The sequence below is a fragment of the Triplophysa rosa genome, linkage group LG22 (genome assembly GCF_024868665.1).
Source record: "Triplophysa rosa linkage group LG22, Trosa_1v2, whole genome shotgun sequence".
NCBI lineage: Eukaryota > Metazoa > Chordata > Actinopteri > Cypriniformes > Nemacheilidae > Triplophysa > Triplophysa rosa.
In genome coordinates this window covers 15,967,837-15,979,590 of record NC_079911.1, presented here as the reverse complement: position 1 = coordinate 15,979,590, position 11,754 = coordinate 15,967,837, and the positions used below count along the sequence as shown (strand labels likewise).

Sequence of the window (11,754 nt, the reverse complement as noted above, 5' to 3'; positions counted from 1 at the left end):
CGAAAAAATGCTTAATATCAGAGGTGGACAGTAACGAAGTAAATTTACCTGAGTAACGTTACTGTACTTAAGTACACTTTTTGAGTATCTGTACTTTACTTGAAGATTATTTTTTCTGAGTACTTTAACTTCACTACATTTGAAAGACAAATATCATACTTTTTACTCCACTACATTTATAAAAAGGTCCAAAAGTAGAAAATGTTTTCTATGCAGCGGGGTTTCCTGTGTGCCCAATTTATCTGGCTTGCGATCTGCCAGGACCTTTTACTGTTGCCAAGTATTTCAGTTTTACTAAACTCCCGGCAAGGTTTTTTCCGGCAAGCTTTGAATGGCCATTTGGCAGATTTTTTAACGCAAATCTGGCAACTCTGGGATCTTCCCTCTAAACCAGGGGTGTCCAATGTCGGTCCTGGAGGGCCACTGTCCTACAGAGTTTAGCTCCAACTTGGCTCAACACACCTGTTTGGAAGTTTCTAGTCTGCTTTGTGAGACCTTGATTAGCTGTTCAGGTGTGTTTGATTAGGGTTGAAGCTAAACTTTGCAGGACACTGGCCCTCCAGGACTGACTTTGGGCTGCTACACCATTCATAGCGCTCAAAAAAGGCAAATAGAACATTAAAAGACGGAAAAAGGCACATGTTAAAGTGTGGTGTAATCATCTGTGGGTTACGATCAGTCAAATATCATAGAAACATTGTCATGAAAATGATCGGCATAACGGCTAAACGGTATATAAGCATCACATACACCTTGAGCTACTCGTGCGTGTTAACTTCTGATCTGCTGCTATATCATTTAAAGCAAATGAATGTTGTTTTTACTGAAGTAACTATAGTTCAAGTATTCCTGTTTAAATAAAAACAATAGAACCCTGCCCAAAATACAACAGAAAATGTAATGGATTAAATGGTTATTGTGGGAATTGTACTATGGATACTTGTTGACTACTTGTATGTGATGGATTCTATTCGTGGGATGGTAAATCCTATTGGAATAAAACCCAAAACACACTACAAAGAGGAATTTTATTTAAAAATCTCATTCTAATTTAAAAACCATTGTTTTCTTCAGCAGGGATGGTATTTGCAGTAAAACCACAGTATCCACAAATTTACCATTTTCTATATATAGGAACCATACTCCAATTAATAATCTTTAGTAAAACCACAGCAACTAAAAATAACATAGTTTCATTATACTAGCTATAGTTTATGTTTGTAGTTAAATTATGGTAATACAAATGGTAATAAATCCAACAAACACATGGCTTCTACACTTTACTATTTACAAGAACCTTACTACTTACTGGTAAATTGCTGCTAAAACTGGTAAAGGGAATATACACAATAAAAGAACACTGCTCATAAATACATATAGGCCTAGGGGGCTAATGAGGATAATTAGGCTAAATGATCATACAGAATTATATCTAAACTAAACATACTGTATATGTGCTAAACCTATAAAGCTCTTAAAGGAGTTGCTCACTGCAAAATTTGCCCCCATTGACTTTCCATAGTAGGAATAAAAATGACTATGGAAAGTCAATGGGGGCAAATTTTGAAGTGAACTACTCCTTTAATACAATTGATACTGTGAGCTACTCTGTGTATTCAGTAGGTTGCTTCAGAGGCATAAGTTATACGACAATAAAACTATGCACAACTGACATAAATGAAATTATATTTTTAAAAGTACTTACTTCTGTACTTTTACTTAAGTAAGAATCTGTCTTTACAACTTTTACTTTCACTCAAGTAAGGAAGTTGTGTACTTCGTCCACCTCTGCTCAATATCGACGTCGATAATCGGTCGACCCCTAATCTAGGCACTATATTACGTATCTAATGACGTGGGTAGCTGGTCAAATGGGAAGCCCAACCCTGAAGTGATGTGTGCGTTGGCCTATAAAAATATTTAAATTGTTTGTGTAGGTGAAAGATGCAGTTTGTATTTTCGTATAGAATAGGCTTCAAAGCATGCTCATGGAAGGCCACGTTTGTTAAGTTTTGTTCTCCGCCGTACTTAGACACACCTGAACCTGCTCTTCAAGGCCATCTGGATTACTGAAATATTATTATAGACAGCTGTGATGGAGCTAAAAAGCAAGACAGTGGTCCTCCAACAACAGGGTTTAAAACCCCTGGTTTAGATGCATTGGTTTAAATGCTGTTCAACAGGCCACATAGTTATTAAACAGTATACCATTATTACATTGTGTGAGACATGGGGCAGTTTCCCAGACAGGGCTTAAGCCTAGTCCTAGACTAACTTAAATGTTAGAGAGGTGTCTTGATCTGACATATCTTAAAATATAACAGTGTGAATGTTTTGTCTCAAAATGCACACAGTCACCTAATGTTTATTTGTATATGTTTTTAAAAACTACTCTAAAACAACTCAAAAGTGAGATTACGATGTTGAGTGAATCCTCTCCACACATAGTATAGGTTACTCAAATAATTTTGCTTCAAAACCACACACTGCTCGGTCTGAAATGGTAAATTTCTAAAAAATGAGCCTGATGAAGAATGCTCAGTCATCTGACGGATTTAGATGGTTTTGCATCTGAACTCTTCATTTATACATCTCAAAGGTTTGGCGGTCACTGGACTGAAATGTTCTTGACCTTAGGTGTACACCTCAATGTCTACAATGTGTTATTATGTATAGACAAAAAAATGTGCAAACATATTTGGTTCTTTCATTACAAAAGTCAAATTTAACTTGAAATTATGGACTTGGACCAAATCATGAAGAAAAAACAGCCAATCAGGGCCTAGCACAGATGACTTATTGGATGAAGGTAATAAAATGGCATTGGAACATTTCTCAAAATTTAAAGGCTGATTGGACATTTTTAATGTGTACTCAGTTACACTTTACTTGAACTACCAATGAACCATATTTCTACAGCATTTATTAATCACATGTTAATTTGAGGATTTAGCAATACATTTTTAATCAAAAGTTGTATGTTAACATGAGTAATGCACGATGAATTAACATTAACAACTTTATTGGCATTAACAAAGATTAATAAAGGCTGAAAAACGATATTGCTCATTGTTAGTTCATGTTGGCTAATGCAACATTTATTAATGTCAACAAATACAACTTTATTGTAAAGAGTTATCCACAATTCTCATGTGTTACTCCATAATTTTGTTGAGTTTTTTAAAAAATAGCTAATTAGACAGAAATACATTACAGCCCGACACCAAATGTGACAATTATGAATGTCTTTTTAGAGATTTATATACATATAACCATTAAAATTACTTGCATTTTCCTAAAGGTTTTATGCAGCACTTCTGTCATCTCTGAATTCTACTTGACCACAGTGTTTTACTGATTTAAAAACTGAACGAGAAGTTATAATCAAAACCACGTGTGCGTTGTCCATTTAGGAGTAATCTGACCTACTTTAAAAAAGTTGTTGCAGCAGAAAAATGACAACCCTTTAAATGAACCCTGATTAAAAGCTTTACCCTGTTTAAGAATGAGGAAGCAAATATAAGGATTTCGCGGCACGTCGTAATCATATTCTGTTTTGAAAGACTGCTTGTCTCGAGCTCCGATGACTCAGTTCTGGAAGCTTTTAACCCTGGATTTTATAAACGCGCCCCACGCCCACGAACCGCGGCAGAAGTCGACAGATGAGCTGGAGAAACGGTCGGATCCTTCCACGGCAGGCTGTAGTGAACCACAGGTAAACATGGGGGAAAATAACAACTCGCCGTTTGTAATGGATGTTGTCGAGATTGAAAAATTCCTCAGTAATCCGCCGCAAGGTTTCAGCGTTGAACATCGCGCTGTTTACAGGCTCGTGAAGTCCGATCCGAAACAGTCGTGCGTGTTCATCGACGAGTTTCAGTCCAGCAAGGGAAAGGTGATCTTCTGTCAGTCGCCAGGAAGGTAAATGCATTTCAGTAACTTTAATATGTGGCATGCATCTTCAAGTATATGTATCTTAACTCCTTGTGGTGTTTTTCTTTTTTTAGGAAAATCACGGTGCGCAATTTGGGAGAGTACACGAATTTGAGGAATCAGCTGCTCTCAAAAAGAATATACGTGCTCGTGTCTGCATGCGCAACAAAACCTGCAAAAGTACAAGAAAAGAGACGCGTAAACGATCCAGGTGGGAATGTCTTTTTTACACATTTTAACCAAGTTTATGTTAACTACTATTTACATTTAATGCAAAACCTGTTTAGGGACCACATCTGATACCAAAATAACATAGAACAGAAATATTTTATGTTATAATATGGATTGTGTAAAACATGAACAAAACGAATGTTGAGTGTTAAAATATAGATTTAAGCATTATGCAATGCTTTTTAGTATTACAATTTTACTATAATTTGCTACAGTGGCACAGAAAATTACTTTTCTTCTGAAAACAAAATAAATCCAATATTAAGGCAATTTATTTTATATATTATATATGGATTAAGATTGGATATATTTTGCTTATAGAGGAAATGTAATTTTCTGTGCCACTTTTTACTTCTTCAGCCTTTTTTATTACGATTTTTTTTATTTTAAAAACATTTTTTTCTACAAATGATTCATGTAGTCTCTAAATGGATAATAAAAGTAACACAAATAGTTTTAAACGAATGATGGAAAAATGATTGCATAGTTTTATACGCCATATGGAATGCCACGCTGTTGCCTAAAATATACGTTGGTTACACAGACATGGGTGTAGCAAATATGTGCTTGTTTGTCTGTCATGTTTTTCTTCAACAATCAGATCTGACGCTCCGTTGAACACCTTTGGTATGAAGTGAAAAACAAGCCAGCAGAGTATCATTCATGTCATTCTACCCCTGTATGATATTTAGAGTTTTCAAAGCTTTAAAAGAAATCACGTAGCCCTATTTCAATATGTGGTAGTTTATATATTAAAATAACATCAAGTTTTATGTGTATTAGATTTAAATGAGTTACGTGAACTATCACAATGAATCACCATCGAAATGTCCTGTGACAGCCCTAAAACAGACAATTCAATGAATTGCAATTATTTGTACAACAATTAATCGTCATTAAATTTTCATAATCATGACACCCATAGCGTTTTCACTAGCTGTTGGAGCAGAGAACATAAGTAATATTACACATTTAGTTTAGGTTTGGGCTTTAAACCAAGTTCTTTTACAGCAGACTCAGAAACCTTTTTTTCAGTGCCATGTAGGTCTCTGTGATTTTATCTATACAATGTACAAGTCATAAAATGGTTCAGCATGAATTGCATGATACCTTTACATTACGATGCCCAAAGTAAATGTTTAATTTTACTGTATATCTTTAGGACACTGTTGTATGTAATATTCTTTTCTGTTTACAGCTCTTGGACTCTATGTGGTGGTGATCAATGGCTGTCATCCCATGATCAGATGGGAGATGGAGAAGGGCTTAGATTCAACCATATCATCTGTTGCTGGAGAGAGCTATACAGTTAATGTAAGATGATGATGCAATATCGTTTGAGTGGGAGTCTATATAGTGCTCCTATATCAGCATGGTTCTGATTAGGCCAGAGTCACGAGGCCGCAGGCAATCACAGCCGCTGATATAAGAGCACTATATACACAACTACGAGAGCAATATTGCATAAATCACAAACAACATAGGAGTGTCTTTAAAACCCACCAGTTTTTAAAGGAACTGGGGAACTATTTTCTTCCGCCACGAATTCTAGCCCAGCATAACAGTTAAACTACTAATTCCAAACCGTCACTTCTTTTAAATGTGCAGTGTGCTGCTTCAGTGAAGTTATTAGTGAGAAATAACGAGGCAGGACGTGTGTGTGAATGAAAGAGAGAGACCTTTAAAAGGCAACCCACTGAGAATGTGTTATTCCCAATTCTATTATCGTAGAGTGATACTTCACCCAAAAATGAAAATTCTGTCAATATTTACTCACCTTCGAGTGGTTCCAAATGTGTATAAATTTCTTTGTTCTGATGAACACTGAGAAAGATATTTGGAGTAATGCTTATAACCAAACATATCTCAACACCCAATCCATAAAAGGATTCGACTCCTCTTTAAGAGCCTTCATAAGCACAAGCTTTATGGTTTTTCGAATGGCTCTCGCGGTACTTTGATGTCATCCTCTTGTCGGATCTTGCGGCGCCGCGTCAAGTCAAACAAGCCTATTAGTTTCTATTATAATTGTCTAAAACAGTACAGACTTCAGAAAAAACTAATAGATGAAGTCTAGAGCTGTGGAATGACATAAAATAATCTGCATGCATAAAAGCAAAAGCTTTGTTTGCACAGCACACACAATGCAGATTTAATTGCATGTATCCACACATTGAACAAATCATATAAGTTTGTTTGTCTTTTCAAACAGACCGTCTTCTCTTACTCTCTTCCGATGAGCTCAGTATGTGCTTGAAGAGAGTTGCATGTAAAGCACTCTCACAACATATATTTACTTTGACGTCTGTTTAAAGCTGTTAAAGCTTTTTCAACACTTGTCTGCACTACTTGCATTTAACATTAAATGAGAAGATTAAAGAGCAACAGCAAAAAAACTTCTATTAGTCAGTAAAGAAAAATAGAGCTACTTAGTACCTGATCTCTAGAGATCTGTCTGTCATTTACACTTATATGCACAGTATTCTTACATATTTTTAATACAATTTAGGGATTATCGATCAGTCTTCCGCAAGTATTTTTGTGTACACTGCTGAATAACTTTAAAACGAGTTAATAGTAATTTGACGTGCTTTATTTTGAAAACAGCTAGTAAATAAAAAAAACTGAAAAATATTATTTATAATATTATTAATTGCCATTGGAATTGCAGGACAAGATCGACATATTTGGTTAAGGTTTTTGTTATAGAAACAATAAACGATTAATACATGTAAAAAGTGACAGCTTGGAAAATTGTATTGCGTTAAAAATGTGTACATTTTGTAATTACAAATTAAAATCTGTAGTAAAACAGGGAATTGAGCACGAATCGAAAACAGCAGCTAGGAATCGATCCTTTCGATTCCCAAACCAGGAATTGGAATCGACTTCAAAAAAATCTGAATCGAACAGCCGTAGTGATACAAACAGTCAGTGAAGCGGTTCAACAGTCAATTCCCGTGGTGATCCTAGTGGATTATCGCATTGCTCTCAGCCAATCAGATTCGAGAACCAGATAGAACTGTTGTATAATGAGATTAATCGCAGTATGAACTTTGTATATTTCCAAGAGAATGTATTCAATTTCAGAGTTGGTTTGAGATTAGATTTTTAATAATGATATTTTTTCTTTTAAGGTTGATATTAGAGATGCATTACAGGCATGTGTGGGTGAGAACTTGCGAATCCTTATAGACGGAGAAAAGGTGAAGCCCTCCTGGAAAGACACACATTTTACCATCAATTACCATTCTGATGCCCTCTTTGACTTTCCTTACTGGTTTGGCCTCAGCAAGCGAGAGTTTAAGGTAAGTTTGAATAATTGCGCAGGTTGTCTTGTTGAACAGTGATGGGTTAAACATTGTAAGCATTACACACAGCAAACATTGAATATATGACCTGAAATCTGATTTTGTAGATCTCCTACTGTGGAAGATGAGGTCAAGAGCAAAACATCTGCACATGACGAGATCCTGAGATGTAAAATTCATTAAATGGCTCAGCAATTCTGCACTTTTTTGTGTTTAACTTTATTTGCCCATGACAGCAGTACAGTAAATGATTGTTTACATAGAAGTATAATCTCAAACATAATTTCGTTGTAACAGATTAGTCGATTTTGTAATCCCCTTTGTGTAATCTAACAATCACAACTCACTAAAGTTATAATACTTGTAAATCATCATTTTGTACATAGCTATATAATCACTATTACAACTTCCTCATGGGTGATCTATGTAAATAACCTTTTGCAAATAAATGCTTGTTACATCTCTGTGAGCACATTACCAGTCTCAACCACATCCTTACACTAACCAACAAACAGAAGAAGAAAAGATAATCGACACCACCAGTCTTTATTATTCAATCACTGAACACAGTTTAAGGCAGAAGCAGGAGGGTTGACGCTGCTTTGGTGATGGTCTGTATGTAGTCTTTGTAGTCTTCGCCGGCGTAGTTGAGCAGCAGGTAATTTATGATTCCCACAATACACATGAGTGATAGGAAGAAGAGGACACGTTTCCCAAACAGGAAGCCAGGAATGCTGTCGGGAAAACAAAGAAAATATATATCCTACAACTCTTACTCTTCCAGTTAAATCTTTATTGACAGAGCATTAATTCTCTTTGACACTGAGTTTAAGAGAGCTTATACTATATACAGTTAAATGTAAATGTTTATATGCTCTCCTACTTGTAAGTCGCTTTGGATAAAAGCGTCTGCCAAATGAATAAATGCAAATAAATATATTTGCAATGATGTAACAAACAGTATTTGTATTCAGATTATTTTTTTAATCGACATCTAATGCTGATAGAATGCAGAATGACCCATAGTTTAAGTTTGTTGGGGTTACTGTACTGTTTTAAGGTCAGTGCATTCTTAAACAAAGGTTCCTAAAAGGTTCTTTCAAAACAAACTTTCTTACACAAATGTTTTTCTGTAGTTGAAAAGGTTCTAGAGACTATAAAAATAGGAAACTTGATATGAAGAGTCATCTATGCTGGGAAAAATGTATTTAAGCACCTTTTTTTTATTAAGAGTGCAGATGATTAAAATGGCTGATGTTTTAACACCAAGGCGATGAGAGAAATGTTCCTAGCGTTCAAATGGAAATTTATAGATTTGTGAGTCTTACCTCTGGCATGTCTGCCCCATGTAGCCAACAAAGTACTTCTGTCGGACCACAAGGTAAATAACACCAGCGAATGCAGCCGGAGCTGTAAGAAAAGATTTAGATTTTACACGAATGCCATTTAACATCTTGTTAATGACGTCATTATGACCATTACAGTTCAATAAATAGAGTTTAATGAAGTTAAAACCCTTTTAGGCTGCTTAACTAGTTTTGTGACCTTTCGCTGGTTTCCAAGAAATTAGCTTTTCTTATGAATCATTTCGAAACCTCCGTCACAGGTACAGTTTGTTTATGAAGTATGACTCATGTTACACATGCTTTAAGCATTACTAAGGTTGCAAAGCTATTCAAAATTGACAAACATTTCCATGTGGGCCATAACATGTATTATTATCTCTGTTACCCATACTTTACCTGTCCACCACGTGGCTGAAATATCAGTGCCTCTTTTATTTTCTAATCATTTTGTGTCTCAATGTTGTCAGAATACCAAATCATTTGTTTCTTTTATTACAGATCATTACTATGAGTTGTGGTGACTACCTAGACAAAATGTAATGTTTTCTGTATGGTTTAAATATTCATATGAACTGAATTGTGGAGTACCTTGACTGAGACAGATACCAGCACACCACATTACTGCCAGGAAGGTTGGGTAGGTATCCATGCAGTTACGCCTGATCGGAGAAACATAATTATGACAACTTTTAAATTATTAGATCACCAGTTATATAAGATACGTTCTTTAGTTTCATTCATGAACTTCATACAGCTAGAAATTTATCTGTGAGACACTGTGTTCTTAAGACATGCTATCTGTTCTTACTTCCATGTGCTTAAAAAAGTCTATATTGTGAAATTATTGTTACTTCCGTTGTGGTGGCAATGGCTGCGTGTGATTGCATCTAGATACACTATAACAGCAAACGTGCAATTCAACAGCCTAGTTATGCAACCCATAATATGCTATCAAGTTAATCAGTACTGATGTCAAAAATATGGCAATGACTAATCCACCTGCTCTGTCATGTATATTAGTAAATCTTATCAATCACTATATTCAATACATTCATTGAAGGGGTGGGTGAAAATTAGTGTGCAAAGTTAAGAACTATTCTAGGGCCCCATATGGTAGGGGGGCTGCAACAATTTCTAAGCGTAATTTTTAAGGTAAATAGCCTAGAGTAATATAAAGACAAAGGAAAAATTCTTAGCTATGGTTCTTTAAAATGGAAAAAATGAGAAATAATGTTGTTAAGAAAAACATGCAAATGTTCTGATAAGCAAAACGCACTGGGGGAGGCACTTATCTAAGACGTGATCTTTTAAACTCATACTCCAAAACAAATGTATTTTCGCTATAGACATAGAACCTTATGAAGAACAATTTATACTATAAAAATGTAGTTGTTCTCTTGTAACATCATCTAAACAAGCTTATGTAAATGTAGCAGGAAGTTACACACAGAACATGAAAATTACGGGATGTTATGCAAAAGATGTTGTGCCGTCATGTTGCATGAAGGTGATTCAATATCTTGTTTTAAAAAAACATGTTTTTTTATTTCCACTTAAAAAAAATAAAAGAACTGTGAGTCAATGTAAAAACCCTTGCAGAATTAACAAAATTGAGAAAACAGAAGTTACTCACGTGGCACAAGACAAGCGCTCAAACGCAGCAGAATGCTGCTTAGAATTGCTGCCTGTACACTGTTTCTCAACCTTTAGGGCGAAGAATGCTAGAGGAGATGTCGGACAACAATAAAAGTATCATGAGTTTATATGCAATGTGCATTACAAACTAATTTCTAAAGGTGTACAAAATACCTACAAGCTGTTTTACATACAAATGCATAAACATTTATGAGCAAAAACAAATAAAAATCTTCAAATGTCTTACCATTCTGAACAACGCTCAAAAGAGTGACCAGCACTAGTAAGAAAATGTTTTCCAGCACTGCAGCATCCATGATCTCTTGAGCTGTGTGTCTGTCTCAGAGCTGTCAGTCTGACTGTGGTCTGCTCATTATTTATATCAGAGACTGAGATAACATCAACCCCAAACTGATGTGTTTCCTGGTAGGAGGGCCACTAGAACATCATTTCGCTTCTGGTTTATACTGAAATAGTACATTTCACATTTTATAACAGATTTAAAGAGGTAACAAACTAAATAGTTTATTAATTAGTAACACACAAAAAAGTGCAGATTAAGAAATTATTTTTGGTGAAGATTTTTGTTTTTTTGATAGTGGTCTTACGGTTTGTACCCCATTGTGGTTAAAGGCTAAATATAGTATGTATCTAAATATTAAGTTTTCCGTTAGACCAGGGGTCTTCAACCGGGGGTCCGCGGTGGAACTGCAAGGGGTCCGCTAATTACCGTTTACTCACAGGCAACTTTTTGTTAAAAATGTAAAGCATGGGTACAGAAAGATTACAAACAATGTTCTCTTCAAGGCGCGGACTCATTGAAGCTCACCGTGTACTTATGGTGCACGTCAAACAAGTTGCCCCGAAAATAACGCGGACTCCTTGCATCATGTTGCTCCTTAGTCTGATACGATGCTCTGCAGAAAAAAAAACTCGTGTTACAATGCTGATCCACGAGAAAGACAACGGAGCTCAGAATAATAAAATAGCGGTGTGTTCTGCAACACACAGAGAAGCAGAAGAAGAAAAAAGAATGACACGGCCCAATTCTATTTTCTATCCCTCGCCCCTTCCCCTTGCCCCTTGAAACAAAGTGGCAAGGGGAAGGTTTACAAATTTTCCGCTAAGAAATGGGACACCACTACTACTGGTATACGTCATCATACGTCGTTGCTAGCTCCTAACGTTACGTCAGAGGACATGCGCCGATGCACCGGGTATGACAAGAATATATTTTCTAATATCGTGCAATCAGTGCTGTCCGCAACTTTAGCGATTTTTTTTGCAAACGTTAAAAG

At 35.8% G+C, this 11,754-nt stretch overlaps 2 protein-coding genes across 4 annotated transcripts; one reads left to right on the top strand and one right to left on the bottom strand.

Annotated features, from left to right (window-relative positions):
• The first annotated feature begins 3,456 nt into the window (after positions 1 to 3,456).
• On the top strand, positions 3,457 to 7,950 carry LOC130546576 (mesenteric estrogen-dependent adipogenesis protein-like). Of its 2 annotated transcripts, XM_057321927.1 has the most exons (6): positions 3,546 to 3,715; positions 3,829 to 3,921; positions 4,008 to 4,144; positions 5,363 to 5,478; positions 7,302 to 7,472; positions 7,583 to 7,950. In XM_057321927.1, exons 1-6 carry the CDS (start codon positions 3,663 to 3,665, stop codon positions 7,601 to 7,603), a joined length of 591 nt encoding a protein of 196 aa, XP_057177910.1. In that variant the 5' UTR covers positions 3,546 to 3,662; the 3' UTR covers positions 7,604 to 7,950. The 2 variants fall into 2 exon arrangements, with proteins under 2 accessions (XP_057177909.1, XP_057177910.1); XM_057321926.1 differs by having other exon boundaries at positions 3,457 to 3,921.
• Positions 7,951 to 8,002: 52 nt separating this feature from the next.
• Positions 8,003 to 11,597, bottom strand: alox5ap (arachidonate 5-lipoxygenase-activating protein). 2 transcript variants are annotated; one of them, XM_057321928.1, is made up of 6 exons: positions 11,286 to 11,597; positions 10,704 to 10,923; positions 10,455 to 10,542; positions 9,410 to 9,480; positions 8,804 to 8,885; positions 8,003 to 8,209 (listed from the first exon to the last, which is right to left on the bottom strand). In XM_057321928.1, exons 2-6 carry the CDS (start codon positions 10,771 to 10,773, stop codon positions 8,047 to 8,049), a joined length of 474 nt encoding a protein of 157 aa, XP_057177911.1. In that variant the 5' UTR covers positions 10,774 to 10,923; positions 11,286 to 11,597; the 3' UTR covers positions 8,003 to 8,046. The 2 variants fall into 2 exon arrangements, with proteins under 2 accessions (XP_057177911.1, XP_057177913.1); XM_057321930.1 differs by having other exon boundaries at positions 10,704 to 11,597.
• Positions 11,598 to 11,754: the final 157 nt, after the last annotated feature.

What these genes read in the sequence shown, in the direction of transcription:
- LOC130546576 (XM_057321926.1), top strand. Translation starts at nt 3,584, where the DNA reads ATGACTCAGTTCTGGAAGCTTTTAACCCTGGATTTTATAAACGCGCCC. An exon ending in GAGACGCGTAAACGATCCAG is followed by an intron (nt 4,145 to 5,362) that starts GTGGGAATGTCT and finishes TTCTGTTTACAG; the next exon opens with CTCTTGGACTCTATGTGGTG. An exon ending in TCAGCAAGCGAGAGTTTAAG is followed by an intron (nt 7,473 to 7,582) that starts GTAAGTTTGAAT and finishes CTGATTTTGTAG; the next exon opens with ATCTCCTACTGTGGAAGATG.
- alox5ap (XM_057321930.1), bottom strand. Translation starts at nt 10,773, where the DNA reads ATGGATGCTGCAGTGCTGGAAAACATTTTCTTACTAGTGCTGGTCACT. An exon ending in GAGCGCTTGTCTTGTGCCAC is followed by an intron (nt 9,481 to 10,454) that starts GTGAGTAACTTC and finishes TTCTCCGATCAG; the next exon opens with GCGTAACTGCATGGATACCT. An exon ending in TGGTATCTGTCTCAGTCAAG is followed by an intron (nt 8,886 to 9,409) that starts GTACTCCACAAT and finishes CTTTTCTTACAG; the next exon opens with CTCCGGCTGCATTCGCTGGT.